The 20356-nt window shown below is 35.0% G+C and overlaps 4 protein-coding genes across 5 annotated transcripts; 2 read left to right on the top strand and 2 right to left on the bottom strand.

Moving 5' to 3' along the window:
• The first annotated feature begins 46 nt into the window (after nt 1-46).
• Nucleotides 47-2826, top strand: LOC128865119 (ubiA prenyltransferase domain-containing protein 1 homolog). Of its 2 annotated transcripts, none has more exons than XM_054105110.1 (4): nt 47-102; nt 235-695; nt 775-1277; nt 1673-2826. In XM_054105110.1, exons 2-4 carry the CDS (start codon nt 692-694, stop codon nt 2309-2311), a joined length of 1146 nt encoding a protein of 381 aa, XP_053961085.1. In that variant the 5' UTR covers nt 47-102; nt 235-691; the 3' UTR covers nt 2312-2826. The 2 variants fall into 2 exon arrangements, with proteins under 2 accessions (XP_053961085.1, XP_053961084.1); XM_054105109.1 differs by having other exon boundaries at nt 68-178.
• Nucleotides 2827-5120: 2294 nt separating this feature from the next.
• Nucleotides 5121-8290, bottom strand: LOC128864590 (probable cytochrome P450 303a1). Its single transcript, XM_054104341.1, has 2 exons — nt 6473-8290; nt 5121-6402 (listed from the first exon to the last, which is right to left on the bottom strand). Exon 1 carries the CDS (start codon nt 8034-8036, stop codon nt 6519-6521), a length of 1518 nt encoding a protein of 505 aa, XP_053960316.1. The 5' UTR covers nt 8037-8290; the 3' UTR covers nt 5121-6402; nt 6473-6518.
• Nucleotides 8291-10331: 2041 nt separating this feature from the next.
• Nucleotides 10332-11675, top strand: LOC128864900 (uncharacterized). The gene is made up of 2 exons (XM_054104661.1): nt 10332-10339; nt 10694-11675. The coding sequence occupies exons 1-2, from the start codon at nt 10332-10334 to the stop codon at nt 11226-11228; spliced, it is 543 nt and encodes a 180-aa protein (XP_053960636.1). The 3' UTR covers nt 11229-11675.
• Nucleotides 11676-13882: 2207 nt separating this feature from the next.
• On the bottom strand, nt 13883-19984 carry LOC128863174 (A-kinase anchor protein 10, mitochondrial). The gene is made up of 3 exons (XM_054102174.1): nt 19798-19984; nt 19416-19661; nt 13883-19352 (listed from the first exon to the last, which is right to left on the bottom strand). The coding sequence occupies exons 1-3, from the start codon at nt 19823-19825 to the stop codon at nt 17476-17478; spliced, it is 2151 nt and encodes a 716-aa protein (XP_053958149.1). The 5' UTR covers nt 19826-19984; the 3' UTR covers nt 13883-17475.
• Nucleotides 19985-20356: the final 372 nt, after the last annotated feature.

Below are 20356 nucleotides of genomic sequence, written 5' to 3'. Positions count from 1 at the left end.
GACATTTCTGATTTTCTACTATTCTTGTTAGGTATGTTCAGTAGGGGCACAGGTGACGTGGGGTTTGATTAGAAAATGCCAAAAAGAAAAATTTACGAACAGGTGAAATACATTCGAAGTGATAAATCAACTAATAGAAATCTTATTCCACTTTATTTTAAACCTCATGTCAACACAAGTTAATACAAAATACCAACATAGTTTTGACACATTTATATCATAACCTTTTTGTAGGGCGTGAAGAACTGGGTACCAGTGTTATCATAGTTAACGGCGTAGGGCGGCACTTACCAAACTTATTCAGAGGGCGATGTCGACTCTTGCTTTGAGCTCCATTGGAAAACAATAACAATGCCAAACAATTTGCATAAGAACAGTATATTTTCACTGATTTTGAAAATAGCATTTGTGCCATAAGCCAAAAGTTCATATTAGCAGCTATCCCCTCGCCTAGCAATCGTGGCGATCGCGTTGAATGAGAAGGTGCAGAGCTAACGCAACAGGCATTTGCAAACAAAATTTATGAATAAACAAACAATAGAAAGTTGTTCGTTTTTTGTTCCAAAGATATTTGGAAATCAAGGCCAAGATCTACATACATACAAAACCTAAATTATTTGTTTTGGTACACCAGCTAGGTTGTATAAGGTGAAATATTAGTATATCCGAGGCAATCCTCAGAAAGGCAAGCATGAGTAAGTATGTTGCGTATATTCCAAAATTGCTATAATCATATACATATACACATGTGTGTATATACATACATATAACCAGGAATGGCATCTACAATCAATTCCAATGAGAGGGACGATGGCATCGCAAATGACATTTCAGTTGAAAGGTTATATCAGCGTAAACTAATGAAAGAAAATCCTAATAAAATCAGTCAACATTCAGAAAATGGAGCTTCATGTACTGAAAACGAAGGAAAAATAGATGCGCCTCTACTTAATGGCAAATCTACATTTTCAACTGCCAATTCGATCCATCGCACATCTACTGGAACCTTCATGAAGTTGAAAACATATTTACATGCGCTGCGCCCATGGTCATTATCTGGCAGCTTGGTACCAACATTGATGGGCTCGGCATTGGCATATCGTTCCCAGTGGGCATCTGATTTTAGTCTCATAACATTTTTTCTAACAGCCTTCACAGTAGTCACAGTACATTGCGCTGGTAATGTGGTGAATACATATTTTGATTTCATTAAGGGAATCGACAAACAAAAAGCCGATGACCGCACTCTCGTTGATCACATTCTTACGAAGGATGAGGTAAGCACAAATGTGTTTTATAAATATTCAGTTTTAAGAGAATTTGTTTACAATACATTTTCGGCAATACTGATGACGATGTTATTTTATAAAAGATCGGCTAGGGGTAAAAGGAAAAGTAAAATTTGTGGCTCCTGCTGTATAGTGTCTGTTTGTTTGTTAACAGTTAACAGTGTCTGTCTACTTTTCTGGTTTTGCTTTTTGATTCATTTACAGTAGTCCTGCCATAATAAATAAGTTTTCTAAACTAAGCTACATATGTATATATATATATATATTATACATATATGGTTGTAATACATATATAATTTTTATGCCTAATTTATAAGCACATAATTATGCATTCATCTGTATGTCCTTTGAATCGATTTTTAACTGCGATTTCTACTTTTTAGGTGGTCTCATTAGGCGCAATTTTGTATATGGCTGGATGCGGTGGTTTCATCTGTTTAGCCTTTCTTAGTCCAGCTAAAATGGAGCATCTCGCGTTAATTTATTTTGGCGGTCTATCCTCTAGTTTTCTTTACACTGGTGGAATTGGTTTCAAGTACATAGCCCTTGGAGATGTTGTTATTTTAATACTCTTTGGACCACTCTCAGTATTGTTCGCGTTTATGTCACAAACAGGGCATGTAGATTGGACTACTATTTACTATGCTCTTCCTCTTGCACTGAATGCCGAGGCTATATTACACAGCAATAATACACGGGATGTAGAAAATGACCGCAAAGCAGGGATTGTGACGTTAGCTATACTCATCGGACGCACGGCATCACACGTCTTATACGCACTACTCCTCTTCACGCCGTACAGTGTATTTGTAGTATATGGTTTGAAATACTCACTATGGTTTTTATTGCCTCTCGTGACTGTCCCACAGGCGTTTCAGATTGAAAAGCGCTTTCGCAACGAACATACAATGAGCTCTGTACCACGACAAACAGCTAAACTAAATTTCTTTTTCGGTGTGCTCTACATAGTAGCGATATGCTGTGCTAAAAAATTACCCGACTTTAGTTATCGCAGACATTAGAATGATAAAATAATTTTATATTCATAGTAGTAGCGAACAATAATTTTCATTTATTAATAATATGATTATTGTCAGATAATAAATTAAATACATTCATTAACACGAGGAGCGACTCATAAGCTCGCGACTTAAGGTACAGAATGAATAAAAAGTATGGTTCTATATTTTTCAATGTAAACCCCTTCCCCCTTTTCATATCGTGAATATAAAACCTTTATGCAACTGGAAAAATATTGTTTAGATTTCTCTTCTAAATGGAAAAAATATCTTCCTTCACGTAACTCCTTTTCGAAAATACAAAAAGAAAAGGATAAATTTTCTATGAATTCTGTAGTAGTTTTTAATACATCCCTCGTAACCCGAGTAGTATGTATAAATCTTACAAAGCGGTGGAAAATGTCATCCAAATCACTGTAACGCAACTCCAAACAAATGTACAATTAGTGTTATTAGTAAAAATATGAGGGGCCATCTCTGAGTACCTTTAGTCGCGAACTTATCAGCCGCCTCTTGTATCTACATACATACAAATACATAATTTGTAACGCTTCCCATACTTATGATAAATTAAATGAGAGTGAAATATTCGAGGAGGTAAAACATATAAACTACGTACTCTATACAATAAATTACATGTAGCTCTTAGATACAACTGAAACAAACTATCATTAAAAATAAAATATATAAATTCATGATATGCAGCTTTTACAAAGAAAACTGAATTGTAACTTTTAACTAAACATAGATTAAGTCGAAGAACCTTTTGTAAAAGAATAAAAATTATTAAGAAAATTTAGCACGAATATAGGGAATTTTTCGTAAGCGTTATAAAAACTATGAATACACGTATTAACATAACAAAATAATCAGTAGAAAAATCGAATTCAATCAAAGTTTATTTTAACGGTTGGATATAACAGCGGATTATATCTTAAATTAACACTTAACTCATCATAATTTCTTAGAACAAGCTAAAACAATGAGTTGCTTTACCTTTAAGCTTTACAAATTGAATTCTGAAATGAAAGGCTTTACAGTTATCAGATTGAAAAGCCTTAAGTGATTTGATTGATTGATTTTGATTCAGCGTTCCAAATTAAGAGTATTCTAGATGATTGGACTAAAATTTATCCAAGCTAAGGAAATAAAATTCATTTTTAATAACTAACAACCTTAAACAAACTAAAATTTATACAGGTTTACTCGATTGAATCTTAAGTTGTATTTGCGTAAAACTACATATACATACATATAAGAAACGGAAACTGATGAATATATTCTCATTGATCTAAAATTCAAAGAGAAAAAACGAAAATTAAATCAACTGAAATAAGTTTGATCAACTGATTACTTTGAAATTATTTTAGTTTTACAAACTCTCTTCCCGCCATTCTCATGATCGCACTGCATTGCAACATTATTTATTTAAATAAACATGGAAACACAAAAGTTCTATCAAAAAATTTATATAAAAACCGAAATACATATACATACATATATATGTAGTTGGGCAGCTTCATACCATTATTTTTTCATAGCGACTTAGTAATCTCATTATTTTAAAAGTGCGTGTAAAATATTTAATTAAATGGAAGTGCTTCAAAGATGATTAAAACAATATAACTCAATTACTTAAATCAAATTAGACTTACTTCTTTGCTCATCATAAAACACAAGTGGGAAGAGTTCTAACAAATTAACTAATTTGCAAATCATTTTCAAGCAGTCACAAAATACTTAATGTTGGAAAGCTTTTTTTCTAATAGGCAATGGCAAACTTCTGGGTGTATTTCTGCCAGCAAAAAGTTTCTCATAAAAACACAATATCTCGTTGGGAGTCGGCTTAAAAAACTCTAGGTGGAACAACATCAACTCGCACACCACACATAGGAGGAGGGTGTTAACGCCAATTATATACCATATACGAGTATGCACATTATTTGTGCGCCAATTGTTTTATAACTGTTTTATAGTTGATTGAACTGTTTTATGGTCCTGGGCGATGCTACGACTACTAACATGCCAGTCAACTTCGATTATTTCTGTGTATTTTATCGACATTCTCTTTAACATCAAAAAAGTCTAAACGAAATCGACGAAACCAAAATTGCACGTAATTAGCTGTTAGAGAATCGGCACCATAAACTCCAGTTATAATTTCAGCGGCCGGGCTTGTATTTTCGCCTTTATCAAAGGAAAACTGTAAAATCTATCGAATATTCTCTTTATTGAATTCCGAAGAATTTTTTAGTGTGAAATGCCACCTTGACAACGAGCTCAAACTTTAAATTGTTTGTTCGATTCTTTACGAGATTTCGATCACTCCAGCCACCAACCGTGAAAATAAAGGATTACTTTTTCCCCAAACTAATACCTATATAGTCCTGATGGTCGTGCGAACGCACTTATTAAACAGGAGTGTTCGACCATCAGCTTGGATATGTGAGATTCATATGATAAATTTCCTTTTGGTGTCACTCGGAACTCAACATAAAACTACCAAAATTATTTTCTTACTACTATAGTACATATGAATATGTAACATATACTCGTACAACTTCAATTGTTTTATTTTAATTTTATTTCATTCGCTTACAACCGTTTGCTAAAAGAAAAATCCTTATATACAAAATCTCACTAAATTACAAAAAAGTCAATAATGTCGGAGTAATTATTTTAAAATGAAATAATTCTATTAACATAGACTATTCAGCGCATTGCTGTTCTTAGAGTTGAGTCGGAAAAGTAAGTATCATTACACTTATAAGTAGAACAATAAGTAAAAACATTACAGACAAACATTTTTTTGGTTTTCCTGTTAGGCGAGGATAGCTAACAAAGTGATTACGTCGACCAGTCTAAAAGGTTGAAGGCTACAAAGCAATGCATCCCATAGATTTGTGTGAATATTTCCGGAATCCATACGGCTTTATTAGCATAATATCCTGGACGAAGAGGTTATTAAAATTAGTCAGTAAATTGTTGTATAAATGTAAAAACAGCAGTGAATCGTAGCGAGTCCGTTGTAGAATTCACGACCGTGAGTCGGAAAGTATCTGATCTGGCCAAAATAATTTTAACCAAAATTTCACTTCTGAAATCCCTGAAGAAAAATTTGAGAAGTTTGGGATGCTGAGATATTTACAAATAATTTGGGAATACAAGATTGCACACATATGTATATACAGATATACGTGGGCGAAAATTAGAAGCTTTTAAAAAACTGAGAGCTATGTCCACTTGTCCTGATATGTTGCTATCAGTTTCAACACATATGTATGCATCCAATTTTTTTTCGATTTGGCTTCTTCAAAAATGTTTTATTTTTTTTTTTTTATTACAAATCAGAGAGTTCAATGTTGTTAATTACAAGAGCATTTTGTAGAGACTAAGTGAAAGCTGCGAGGATGCAAGAGACTTCGTTTATCAAGGAACCAGCATTAACAGCCTTGAACTCCAACGCTGAATCTCTCTTGCCAAGAAGTGCTACTTTGGATTAAGTCGGCAATTGAATAGTAAAGTCTTCTCTCGACGAACAAAACTAACACTTCACAAGACTCCAATTATGCACGTCCTATCGTATGGCGCAGAAGCATGGACGATGACAACATCCGATGAGGTGTCCCTTGGAGTATTTAAGAGAAAGATTCTGTAGAAGATTTTTGGACCTTTGTACGTTAGCGATAGCGAATAACGAAGGCGATGAGCTGTATGAGCTTTACGACGGCATAGACATAGCGCAGCGAATAAAGATCCAGTGGCGCGTACACCTTTTTTGGGTGTTTGGCCGAGCTCCTCTTCCTATTTGTGGCGTGCATCTTGCTGTTGTTCCACAAATGGTGGGACTTACCATTCGGCTACTGCGCGCTTTTTTAGCCTCGGCCAAAATCGTGAAAACATTTATCGCGCCAATTAAAAAAAGAAGATGTGAAAGCTGCTCAAGAACCAAACCGATATGGATCAGAAGCTAAACTATCTAAGAAAGAAATTTTGAGATCAGTTTATAAATGGAGCGATTTTTTGTGTCCATAAAAGTCTTCAATCATTCATAAACAAATACATGAATATGTATGTACTCACTGCAATGGAAGCTAAAAATAAAAATAAATATAATATACTTTCAATTAAGTGCTGACAACTGATTAGATATGGAAAACTCACAGTTATGTATGTTTGCTTATAATTTTTCTGTGTGTCGAATTTATATTTATGAAATTTTGGTTTCCGTACGCCTAGGCACAATATAGGCTCTGAACGGTTTTACTGCTGCTGTTGCTCCATCCAAGGGTTCGTCGTCAGGCATTTCACCCGGAATTGGCACAAAGTGAAAATGCTGCAATACTGTCGTTATGAACATAAAGAGATTTTGACGTCCCAATATATCACCCATGCAACGATGTCTGCCGAAACCAAAAGGGTTGTAAGCCTCTGGGATTTTCAACTTCCCATCCTTTAAATAACGTTCTGGATCAAATTTGCTCGGATTAGGGAAATCATGCGAATTCATAAGCATGCCGCGAAAACAAGCGATCACCATGGTATCTTTAGGTATGGCAAAGCCGCTCAGTCGTGTGTCACGTAAAGCGCGGTGGGGTATACCAAAAGTATTACCCATGAACATGCGCACAGCCTCCAGGACAATGGCTTCACAGTATGGTAACTTAGTGCGATCACTCCATTCCGGCAAACTGTCTATGCCAATCACTTCCATTATTTCGTTGTAAGCCCTTTCCTGTATTTCGGGATTACGTACCATATGCAGCAATGCAAAACCCAAGCTCTTATTGGTGGTTTCCGATCCAGCTAAGAACATATCCAGGCACACGGCCAATAATTGCTCTTCACTGAAAAACTCACCGCGTTGGGGATTGTCCAATTCACGCAAATAACTGTCCATTAGATCACGTGGCATGTCGTAATTCTTGTAAGTCAGACGATGGTTGTCGACTTCTTTGCGTAAAAATGCATAGATTCGTTGATGGTTTTCAACGAATGCATTGTAACCGGAATAGTTTGGCGCAATAAATCGTATAAGAGGAAAGTGGCTGAAAAGCGCGCCTACCATGTCGACATTTTGAAAAAGTTCAAAAAACATGTTTAGCAGATCGGTGATCTCTTCGCTTTTGCGATCGTAACGTTTGCTAGCCATCATGGACCATAACGTGTTCAACACATTCACCTTAAACAAATCGTGCATGGATACTTCCGCATGTTTTCCACCTTGATCGCTGACAACTTCTTTTAAGTCTTCCAATAAGAAGTAGGCTTCATGTTGAATAATGTTCACCATACCTGTGCGGGAAAACCCGAAATCCTTCAAGTGCCGCAATATGAAACGACGTTGATCCACCCACAAATCTTCGTCAGTGACTAAAATGCCTTTCTTCGAATTGAATGTTCGCATGCGATAAAATATACCATCTGGCTTGCCATCCAGGTCCTCGTTAGTCATCATTTCGCTTATGGTGTCGCTATAGTACGCAATGACAACCTTATCTTTGCCGATCTTAAGTCCATATAAACCGTAGGGATTGACGTAGTACTTGGCCAATTCATCGACTGCTTTGCAAAACATGCCGCACTTCAAACGCAATTCGGAGATTTGTAAGGCACATCCGACAATTGGATACCATTTTGGTCCAGGTGGAAATTTCGGAGGCTTTTTTACATCCCAAAAGAGAAAGAGCAAAACTAATACCGTAAAAAATATAACAGTATAAAACATTGCGTATTAACAACAACAATTCAATTCCAGATATGATAGATTTTTCTCTTGGTAGGGTGGCGCCACTGTACATGTAATAGCACTTCCGGACTAAGAAAATGCAACTCACTTTCACTTGCTTACACGTTGTTAGTTGCAATTTTCATGCCACTTCACCGTTATAGCTCAAAAGGTAGACACAACAACTTTTCATTCAAGTTGGAATTATTTTACCCTAAGCTGTAGCCGATGTGTATTCCGCATACAACCTAGTCAATGAGTTTTAACTAACTGAAGTTTTCGCGAGCGTTGCGTCATAATTTATAGTGGGTCAAGCACACAAAATTTAGGTGTTACATGCATATTTATATATTGGTATGAAGCCACTATTCAAACGTGTTTTGCTATAATTTTCATATTTCTGGTGAATGCCGAGAGGCCTAGGCAAAACAGGCGCTTTTCGCCTTCTGCCAAGCAGCGATATGCATACACGAGTAAATAGAGACATATGCGCATACATTACATAAGTCATTTCAATTGTTTAAGGTTTTTAAATTAAAATCTAAATATTTACTTAAATATTAAATTTAAAAGTATTTAAGTTTTATTTATATATTTATTAAAAATAATGTGTTCCCACACAGTGCCTAGCGCGAGGCGACCACCGATAGAAAAAACTTGTTGATTTGGTATTTAGTGTCCAAAGTGATCATCAAACCTGGCACAAATTCCTGTTAAGTACGACGGCCATCTTTATGTACTTCGGATGGCACCATGTGACAAATTAGTCTCATGATGGCGGAGATGGCGATATTCAAAATACCTTTATTCCATTATGTATGCGCAGAAGCAATTCATGCTTATTTATGACGCAATATTGGGGAAAGGATTAAGAAGGCATAAATTGTCTTTTATGGCGCTTTTGCTTCTATAATACTATTATAAACCCAATTCTGTTTTATTAATAACGACGGCTAATCAAAGCATCCTTAGCTTGAGTTCCACTTGGACTTTCTCCCTCCTCTCCAAGGAAGAGTGGGCGGGATGCAACATATGCTAACGTGGTGAACATGTTCACCGATGGCTCAAAATTAAATAAATGGGTTGGTGAATGAGAATACGTCAGGGCTTTCCAAACGGAGCTAGCCGCAATGATTGAATAAGTAATAACAAGAAGTCGCAATCTCGAACAAAAATTAATATAGTCAGTATTGGAAAAGTGGGATCTGTGTAAGCTCAGCGAGCGTTGAACAAGTACACGGGTGGTACTTCTTAGGCTAACAAAGCCTCAGCTCTCGAACATTGTGGGTGCCGCTTCCGGACATTGAGGCTTAGCACTACTTTGAGTCCTTTTTGCAGCAACTATTTGGAGAATGAGGTGGAATCATCTCAGTACCTTCTCCTCTGTTGGGCTGCCTTCGCGGCACTTAGATTTAGGCACCAGTTCAATTTCAGCAGCAGTGCGAAGCGATTAACGTAACCGTCATTTTTCATCCGTCGGCCTTCTCGTATGATGTATTTTTTATTTGTAAGCCAACAAAGCCCGTACCACAAATTTCGAATCAAATTTTGCGCACAGACCTTAGAACCTTTACAAAGGGTAGTTTAGTCAAAATATAATTTAGAGTGTTTGTCTAAATGGTGCGAAATGTTTGTTTGGCAGTAAAAGCAGTGGAAAAGATGTACATAACTACTGCAATGGTATCATTCAATTCCTAAAACCTTCAAAGGGGTGCTATACCAGATAACTAACCTACTGCAAGGCCATGCCACACAAAAATTATATAAGTACCTGAAAATATTACACAACTGGCGCGTTTGATGGTGTTCGAGAGGATCCTGGGTGGCGGCATTCTGTTACTCATACTTGTTTAGCACTTACACATTTCCATATGCATATGAGTGCATGTATGTGTAAATATATTTGTATTTATTTCTATTTGTATAAAAGTTGATCCGCTCTGTCAGGGGCAAGTATTAAATTGACCAAAACAAGAGAGTGCACCGAATACGAGTTCCGGCATGCTTCCCGCGCGCACTATTCATTTAACCAACTGTATGCACTAGCAACCGGTATTAATGGAAAACAAGGCGCAATTGTAACGATTTTAGCTGAGTTTTCACCAAATATTTCTTTGTTTTTATTTTCAAATAATTCAAGATACAGGACGGGATTAAATGTGAAAAAACTTAGATTTCATTTCCCAATCGGACGCTTTAGAAGCAAGTTGCAACATCTTTCTCAAACTTCGAAAACAAGAGTGATTCAAAATACTTACAAAATCAAAATACAACTACACATACATATGTGAGAAAATGTTTAAGTAAGTGAAGTGATTAAATTTAACAATGCAAATATTTATTTATTTGTGCATGTGAAAAGTTATGTGGCAAGAAAATCATTCATCAAACATGCTGCCTAATTTCGTATTTACGTTTTTGAGATATCGAGACTATTCGCATAAAAGCAGCCATAAGTTGTACTTCCCTTGAACTTTTCTTCCTTATACTTATACCTATGAATGGAAGCTTGTATGGGAAAGGTTCCCCGAAAATATTGAGACGCTCTTACGTCAAATAGATATTTTTTGAAAATCCGAGTCTCAATTATTTAAGCTTATATATTTTCAAATAAATTTTTAAAAGTTTTATCAACTTGTACTATATCCGTTTTTTAGACTTATTTTGCTTATGGCCATGGGCTTGGGCGCAATGTACATGATGCACTTACTTGCACAGGACTACAATAAAATTCGCCAACCTGTTGCTGCAGCTGCCCGCGTACTCGCAAGTGCTAGCAACACGGTTGCACGATCGAAGCGAGACAACAACGAGGCAGTCACCAAAGTTCACAAGTTTTTTAATATACCAGAGCAATCAATAAGCCTAAATATTGCCAACACAACTACACTCAGCATTGACTGGAAACGTATTTTATCACGAGATCCTTTCGAATGTTTGCAATCACTGATATGCCAGCTCATGTCGGGTGCAGAGAGTCATTCGCGTGAGGCTAAACTGCTAACGGAATTCCTCGAAACGACGGTGGCATTAGCGCCAACAAAAATTGAACGCGCATTCAACCGAGGTCTGGCTCTGCGAGGTGCTACCGATCGCTGTTACAATGAGTACCCATTTTGTGTTTATTCGGCAAAAACGATGATCAGAGTGCTAACGTGGTTTGTCGAGTCACCGATTGAGGAAGAATCTTAATTGTCCAATCGTAAAATTGCAGGTGGCATTGCTCGAAAAGTCATTTTACATGTGCATGTGCATAACGCGCGTTTGTTGAAAGAGAGCCATACCCAAAAAAAAGTATATTTATAAGTATAAGTACATACGTATGTATCGAGAAACCGGCTTTAAAGCTTTGAATTAACTATTTATATTTAGATTTACTACAAATATTATCTGCACATATTTTCTTCTAATGAGGTACTGATGCCGTATGAATTTTTGCTCAGCATAAAAGAAGAGCAGAGGTAATTTCTCGGATGGATTATCCATAAGACAGTGTAGGCAACTGCCTAGACACCTCGCGAAAGTGTTGCATCGATTGAAAACTTAATTTGAAGATTTGTATCCTCAACGCCAATATATTGCTTTCTACGATGCGATTTTTCATTGCGTTGCCTAGGGGCCTCGACATGAATAATCCGATTCTGGTCATTTCTGCTTACTTGCATAATTGCATATATTTTTGAATTATGATATTCTTGAAGCAAAGGAGCGATATGTATAAACAGTGCCGGATAAAACATATTGAAGAAAGTATTAATATAAACTCATTGCCATGTAACTTAAAAGAATTAGCAAATGAAATTAAACAAAGACCCTTAAGACTAGGTTTGATAATTATTTTTAATTTGAATTATAACCAAAATTTTTGTTTACAAATTTGAAATAAATAAACAGAAAAGCAAAAAATTGCGCAACAGAACCTACCGGACTCGTCGCAATTTATCGTTGGATGCGACGAAATACCGTTACTTGTACACGGTTGTGTGTATAATGTGTAGTTTAAATATTCTTAGTAAAATTGTTTTCTTTATTAAGCTCAAGTGACGACAGTCGGTTCTACGTTAACGAAAGATGAGAATTTATATGCGGGCAAGGGCTGTAACTCCAGCAGTATTCCCCGGGTATCTATTATTAATGATTACAATAAAGACGTATCTCAAAGATATTGGCAAACAGTTTTCATAAAAAAACTCAACAGTATTCATCTTTCACAATAAGAAAGGTTTGGGTAGGTGGAGTCGTGGAATCTCATTATCGAAGAGGACGTCTTAAAGCTACAACACGGAAATTTCACGGCTACTTATAGAAATATACAAATGAATCGGCACCAAGCATAGTTAAAGCCCTAAACTTAAAAGTAGGCAGCAGAACTGTGCAAAGAAAAAGAAGAGCACGTGCAGGCGGACGAAGAAGTTATAGGGCAGCTAAACTGTTTATTACACGCAAAAATCAATTAAAACTTTTGTAATTTAGTTCAGAACACATCTATTGGTCAGTGAAGTGCTGGAAAAGTGTAATTGTTTATCTAAGGAGTCTAAATTTAATTTGCCGCACTTAATATTGAATATGAATCTTGCCGAAGGCCTTCAGCGCTAGTGCTAGAAACTAAAATTAAAATTTATAATTTATTTATTTACTTTTTTAAATAATAATAATGTTGAATATGTGCAAACTCATCGTCACGGAGTGAAATAAATTCTACGATTGTTTATGTTTTTAAATAACTAATATAGTTCTTTATTTTTAAATAATTGTATTATATTGAGACTAATATTTTGTCATTTGTTTGCAAAAGATGATAGTGTCAATATTAAGCACCAGTCCAATATGTTTTATCCGAAGCTATATGTAGGCACATATGTGTGTGCATAGTGTGCATCATGCTTCTGTTTACAGTAAATATCATAAAATCGTTTGCATCTCTTTATTTAAAGTTTCAACATATTGTATTGAGTATTGAGTCATTGATGTACACATATTTAATACATTAAAGAAGTTAACTTTATTTGCAAAAAAGAAGGTAAAACGTTTGTTCATGCAAAAATTATCAAGTAATTTGCGAGTAACTTAATTTCCGAGAATTCGCTCTCAAAGAGAAAAATATCAAAAAAGTACATGAACGCAAAACCAGTAACAATTTCCAAGTTTTAGAATAAGCTGATTAAATTGTTGACGGGGAAAAGTATATCTTTTTCAGTTGAGCTATCTCGTATTAAAAAAAAAATAAACCAAATAAAATGCAAAATAACGAGCTTAACATCAATTGGTTTTATTTTGTGCACAATAATTTGTTCATTTCACCATCGCTGTCACATGACAGTATTGTTGTTGCAAACACAAATTTCTTCTTTACTTCCGTCTATATTGCCGAATCAGTTAATATCTAAGAAGTACAAGCATAAAACACAAAAGATACCTTCAATGCTTTCGATTTGTATTTCGGAAACTGCAGCAACGGTGACTGGAGGCTGTGGTTCAGAAGTACATACCTCTATATGTATCATTGGCCGATTCCTTTTTAATATATGACTTCAAATAAACTCTACTCCATTTAATCACAATTCTTTTTAAATTTAGAATTTAGACTCAATTCGCAAATTTTAAATCGTGTTTATTTTTACTTGCAATCAGCTGTTTTTCTCACTCGCAAATTCTTACAAGTAAAAATTTATCCAGAAAAAACTTCCAACCTCCCCTCAAAACGAAATCTCATTTTGTTCTCTCAATTTCCCCTACTTTGCAAGTTTCGATAATTTACACAATTGTTACAAATTATTTGCTTCATGGACAGACCTAAAGCCTCAAAGGAAATTATTATGAAAATTGATTTCTAGCAATTTCAAATGAAAAACAATTAAATTGGATTTTTATTTATTTATGCAATTTAAATACAACGGAATACACACATACATATGTACATTTTTATATTTCATTTCAAAAATTAAGGCGTTGCTTTGCTTTACTTCAATACATATATATGCATACATATCCATATTCAATTGCCGTATGCACATTTATCAAAAATATTCCTTCAAGTTATGCCGTCGGCCTCACCACATTCTACTATTGTCTGATGAAGGCAACCAACATTTTCTTGTGCGTGATTGAGCCAGCAGAGACCGTTTTCGATGCTATTTTGTTGCTGCTTCCATTTCATTATTTTTCGATATTCATCTTTCAAGAGATACAATAAATCTTTTCACTTACATAAATTATTTATTATCAACAATGATTAAATAAATGGATCCGCAAGTTCCACAAATTGTGCTGATGTTTCAAAAACTCAATGTTTAATGGTAAAAATAGATAAATTCGAAAATAAATAAACTTTTCTTAGAATGTAATACAATACATTATCCAAGTATTCGATATGTGGAAAAATACGATCGAGTTATGTTACCCGATTATTGAGATTTTTTCACATGTTCTACAACTCACATACATATGTACCTATATGCGTTCTTCTATATGTAGTATGTATGCATGCCCACTCCAACCTTCTTTTTTAAGGCTAAACGCGTGTGTGTAAATTGTGTACTTTTGATAAAACAACTTAATTCGACTAGGCGCCCTTTTTCTCTGAGGCACTAAATTGTTTGCTGTTTTCGAAATATTCTTTCAAGCTATTCTTGAGTTAAGCGTTTAATAAAATCCAATGTTTTCAGTGTAGATCAGAATTCATTGACCTTAAAGCAAAACCTATTAAAGTCGGATAAGTTGTTCTGCCAAAAGTCCATATATATTTGTATGTATGTACATATATATGAATTAGCATTAAATTTTCTTATTATACCGATAGTAAATTAAATTTTTTAGCCCATAATATATTTACGTATGTAGCTATGTTTTCGATTTTCCAATTAGTTTTAGTTTAAATAAAAATTTTTTATCGTAACAGAATTGGTTTTACTTAACAACAAATTTTTATGGACTTGTTTTTCCAATCTACTTTACAAATAAAGTTCATAATTTTTTAGGTGTATGAGGGTTCGGTTTTAGCTTTAATATACGAGTGTATTTAGCATAAATAAGGTACTGCTTTTATTTGTGCGTGCATGGGCGAATCTCTTTTATGGGTTAATGTAGAAGTTTTTTCAGGAACTAAAAAATTCGTTAAACCTGCTCTCTCGAAGTGAATGTAACCCAAGCCACTGAATCTCTTGCGGCGTACCTTTGAACGATAAAAATTCCACACATAATGACCAGCATTGACCTCTCAAATAAAAGAAGAGTTTCGCAAATACCTCACAGACAGATGACAGTGGTTTATACATACAGTGTTGGAAAAAATAATAGAAACGACAATCACTCCACATTTCATATAAAATTTTTAGTTTGTAAGTATGTACCTATTTATGCAGATACACACTGTGTAATACTGTTTGATAACGGTACTTCATTTTGTCTTGTTTTTATGTGCATAATCGCAAATATTTAGGCTCAGTATTCATTTTGGTGCAGAACCGCGTGTTTTAGTTGGAAAAAAAATAGAAACGTTTCGGGAAAATTTGAATAGCTACAGTTAAAATTAATAATATACTGTTATTTTTAAACTGTTTGATATTTTGTTGGAAAAGTATGTAAAAAATTATATTTATTATTGTCTTGTTCATAAAATATTTCTTATCTCATGAATATTGCATTCAGAATGGGACGTGGTAAACACTGTATTGTTAATGAAAGAGAAATTAAAAAAAAACTAAAAAGTGATGGCCTTTCTATGCCACGGATTGCCGATTTAATGAAATGCTCAAAAAAAAGGTGTTTTCTGCGATTAATTTTAAAATTACAGAAGAAAAACGAGGACGAAAGCGCGCAACATCAAAGAAGTTTGACCAACTGCTTATACGAGAATCGAAAAAAAACCATTTTTATCCTCAGAAGAATTGAAAAATGTTTCACAAGCGCCAGTAAGCAGTCGAACAATCCGAAATAGATTAATATCTGGGGGATTAAAGGCCTATAGTACAAGAAAAGTACCATACCTTAGCAGAAAAAACATAACCTGCAGATTATCGTTTGCAAAGAAACATCGACTGCGTGCAAATTGGAAAAACGTATTATGGTCAGATGAAACAAAGATTAATTTGTTTGGGTCTGATGGCAAGGTACATGTAAGACGACCTAAAAACTCTGCATACGATCCAAAGCACACGTTGAAGACCGTGAAGCATGGAGGTGGTAATATACTACTTTGGGGATGTTTTTCGTCGGCAGGAGTTGGTCCTTTATTCTGGATTAAAGATAAGATGTGCGCTGCGGACTATAGATCCAATAGAGCACCTTTGGGGCACTCTGAAGAAAAGAATTGCCGCCTATAAGGCAAAAAATAAAGCAGATTTGTGGGAAAAAGTCCAGGCAGAATGGTTTAGTATAAACCCATCAGTTTGTGCCCAGTTAGTGGACTCAATGAGCCGGCGTTGCACTGCAGTCATTAAAGCCCAGGGTGCAACAACCAAATATTAATTTGCTTAAAATTTTAAAAGTTTTGTTTAATTATCTTAAAGAAAAAATACTTATGTTTATTAGCTTTAAGGACGTCGTTTCTATTATTTTCTCCAAGCACAATAAAATGAAGTTCATGATTTATTTTTTACAAAAATGTAGCAAGAGTTGAGTACCTCTATTTTTATATCTAAAACTGTTTCTTTATAAAAAGACATGAACTTCAACAGCAAAAATTATTTTGCAAGAAATATACCCAAAAGAAAGAAAAATTCACATTATTCTATTATTTCTATTATTTTTTCCAACACTGCATATATATATATATTAGTATTGCAGTTGTGTTTCACTTTTACAAAATATAACATAATATTTAACATTCGTAGGGTACAAAAAATTGTAACTAAATGTATTCATTGCACAATACGTCAATCATAATATTTAGCTGTCCTATAAAAATGAGTATGGAATTGTTATGAGATTCTAAAGAGATTTATAAATTATATTCTTCTAAACTTTTTCATGCAATAAATGTTTTGCTTTTAATTTTATACTTTTGTAACTTAGCATTTTCAGAAAAAAGAGTATAAAGAGTGAAATTTGTGCATGACGTTAAGAGTTACTTGAGGTATACACATTTAGGCTTAGCATGAACATACATACATACATATATTTAACTGTAAACATTTTTGAATTTACAATAAAACAAATTTATATTAGAGAGCAGTTTGTTTTAACAACTGAAAATTTCGAGTTTTGAATATATATACAATTTTTAACTATCTGACCGCTTTGCATTAATCATCTTCCAAATGCCAAGCTTCTACGTCAAAATATTTTATATTAATGCAACAGAAAACTAAATGATGGCTAATATATTATTATTAAGCAAAAGTCATTTTTCTTGCATTCGATATGCTGACGCGGATAAAAACACTTAGAGTTATTATTGAGAAATACAAAGTTCTGAACTCATATTTCCAAAAGAAGGTAATTAAGATGGCCTTATAACTTCACTCTTAAAGTTGGGGGCGGCTGTTTTTGTTTGTGTTTTTAGTTGTGGGTTAGAGTTGAGTTGATCACTTCTGAGCGTTACATTTGTCACATCTCTAACGATCATTTCAGCTACTTGCCAAGCAATTTCTTCTTGAACCTTATCTTCAGGCAAATTAACAAGTTTTCGCATTGCATTTTTGATTTTGTTGCCACTAAGATTTAAAGACCAATTGTGTTTGCCCCCGCTTGCTATTTCACTCCCCACAGAATCTACTGCATCGAAGTCACGTTCATAGCGACCCAATTCGTTGATATGACCAAATTTAAGAGCTCCACCATCTGATGAGTATGACCGATGCCACATTAAGTTTGGATTTATTAGTTGACGTGAGTCAATGTGAAGATCCGACCCTGACGTTTGTGCGATATTTCTTATACGTGGTTGTGGCATTTTGTTACCGTCCATCGCTAGTAGGGTGTTTTGTTTCAAAACTTCGCGCCGACTTCCTTCACTACAATCAGAGAGTGTTTTGCGGTGGACTGATTTACGAAAAGCACCGCTAGACGATGCATCTGTTGTAAAATCCGCACTCGTTGCATTGGCATCGCGTAATTTCAACTTTAACTCATTTAAATAGTTTTGAAAAAGCTGTGATTTTAGAAAACCTTGAAAATATTTGCGCTCTAAATATTTTGCAATCAACTGCAAAGGCAAATCAAAACAGTACGCAATACGTCCTTTAGCACAAATACGTTCTTCAACTCGGCATCGAAGTCGGTCAGATAACCAAAAACGATCCTCAGACTGAAGCGAGAAGAATTTTTCATAAATGATCATTGCATCCGTTTGAGCTTCTGATTCGAGTGATTTTCGCAACTCCAACTTATCGTTTTCAATTTCTGTATCTTCTACCGAAGCTTCGAAGCTTTTACGAAAGTTTATGGCTGATGTCCAAAAGTCGAGACATTCTCGTTCGCCGTGCTGCTCAAGAAACTCCATGAAGAAAAAGAGTGTGGCCTCACTGTAGAGAATATCATAAATTGATAGGTCTGGTTGGCCATTCTCTATCAATTCTACACAGTATTTGCTGTAAAAAGGGCTCTGTAAAAAGTCATTTAAATACTCTCGTTCTATCTGGTCTAAAACATAACGTTGCGCTTCGTCAAAGCATGTTGACGGGAGCGTGGATGCAACTTCTGTTCCTTTTGAATTTTGTGAACATGCTTGTGTTTCAGTTTGTGTACATAAATGCAACGAAATTTGCGACAAAATTTCGACCGGTAGAGAGACAAACTGATTTGCATCTGCAATTAGATACTTTTGGTATATTGCTATTGCATCTTGAACGCTAGCTGGACTCATACATTTTTCAGCCCTGCTGGGCTTATTACTTTCAATGCCACTTTTTCTACCCGAGTAACTATTGCTACTTTTGTTTAAATTATTATTCCGTGTATTCTCATTACATTGATGAATTTGCTTATTAGTTTCGGCGTATATTTGACTCTTTTCATCATCTGTAAGAGGCTGACGCATAGATAAATCATAATAACTTTTTAATTCAGGTACTCTATCCTTGTCCTCTTCCAAATTTGTAGCATTCATTCTATTCCCGTTTATCTGGGCATGTATTTTAACCTCGGAAGAACGATGCAATGCTTTTACACTTTCTAATGGTTCTTGCCCATCATTGTGTTGTTCCCTCTCTAAGTATGTTTGTGCAACAGTTTTAAAATTCTCCGTGTCAAGATAAAACTTGAGTGGAGGAAGTGCATGCCTTGTATCTAAGTATTGCACAAAGTAACTTAGACAAATTGGATCACTTACTATTGACAAAAGTGACATTGCCAGACGAGATTTATATCGAAAAATATCTAGATGCAATACATAGTTGTTATTCCTTTCTTATAGGTAATAGTTATTCATTTATAACTCACCATCATCGGATGCCAAACTATAGTCGCCCAAGCTTTCCCCGCAACTATCAACACCTTCAATTGCATCATCCTCGATGTCTACCTGGGAGAGAATTTCGTCACAAAAACTTGAAGACGACTGCAAGGAATTGCGTTTGGTTTCAACTTCTCTTGGTAGTGATTCGTTTTCTTTTGATCTGACCTCATTGGTTTCACCCTCAGATTTTCGAAATGGGATATCATTCCATATTCCCCGGCTACGGGATCCTATAAAATAATAAATCTTTTTAGTTTAATACACTCAAAGCTTTGGCATGAGATCATAGCATCCACTTAAAAATTTTATTGTTATCAATGCACTTAAGTACGTTGCTCTGGCAATTACAACCTGTGTGCAAGTTACCTTTGTGTTTCTTAAAGTACTTCAGCATATCAAAATGCTCCTATCGCAGCTCAAACCTCATTTAATTGCCAAATTTATAATTATGGCTTTTGTCTTTGAAAGTAGAAATCTTTACTATCGCTTCTGTGTGCATAAATTTCCTCAAACTATTTCTGCTATTTGTTTTCATCATTACAAACGTCAACTGATGCAAGGGAGTAAAGCAAATTTCGAGAGAAAGTAGAAGAGAAAGAAAGCAGAAGAATATAACTTAAGCCCGGGCTAGACGATTCAATTCGCTCATTCATTTATTGGTCGTACTGTTTATGGGAATTTTTATAACCGTACGAAATTGCTATATAGCAAATTGCCAACTTTTGTTCATTCTGCCATAGCGTTCGGCCCGTATGTGGTGCTTTCTACTCAAATACACAATCTATTTAGTTGCCAATGAAATTCGTTGCCGCAATGGACGCATTGTGATGGGATGTGAGAACTGTCAAATTTTCTCTTTCTTTTCACCAACTGTTATATTCTGATCAGGCATTGTTCAGCTGAATTTTGCTTATCTGTGTATACA

Source organism: Anastrepha ludens, chromosome 5 (assembly GCF_028408465.1).
Source record: "Anastrepha ludens isolate Willacy chromosome 5, idAnaLude1.1, whole genome shotgun sequence".
Taxonomy (NCBI): Eukaryota; Metazoa; Arthropoda; class Insecta; order Diptera; family Tephritidae; genus Anastrepha; species Anastrepha ludens.
The sequence above is the reverse complement of the archived record's forward strand: the minus strand, read 5'-3'. Positions and strand labels throughout refer to the sequence as shown.

Coding starts and splice junctions, on each gene's coding strand:
- LOC128863174 (XM_054102174.1), bottom strand. CDS start 19,825: ATGCTGAAGTACTTTAAGAAACACAAAG. Junction 19,662..19,797: donor GTACTTTAAGAAACACAAAG/GTAACTTGCACA, acceptor ATTATTTTATAG/GATCCCGTAGCCGGGGAATA. Junction 19,353..19,415: donor TAGTTTGGCATCCGATGATG/GTGAGTTATAAA, acceptor TATTGCATCTAG/ATATTTTTCGATATAAATCT.
- LOC128864590 (XM_054104341.1), bottom strand. CDS start 8,036: ATGTTTTATACTGTTATATTTTTTACGGTATTAGTTTTGCTCTTTCTC.
- LOC128865119 (XM_054105110.1), top strand. Junction 1,278..1,672: donor ACATTCTTACGAAGGATGAG/GTAAGCACAAAT, acceptor TCTACTTTTTAG/GTGGTCTCATTAGGCGCAAT.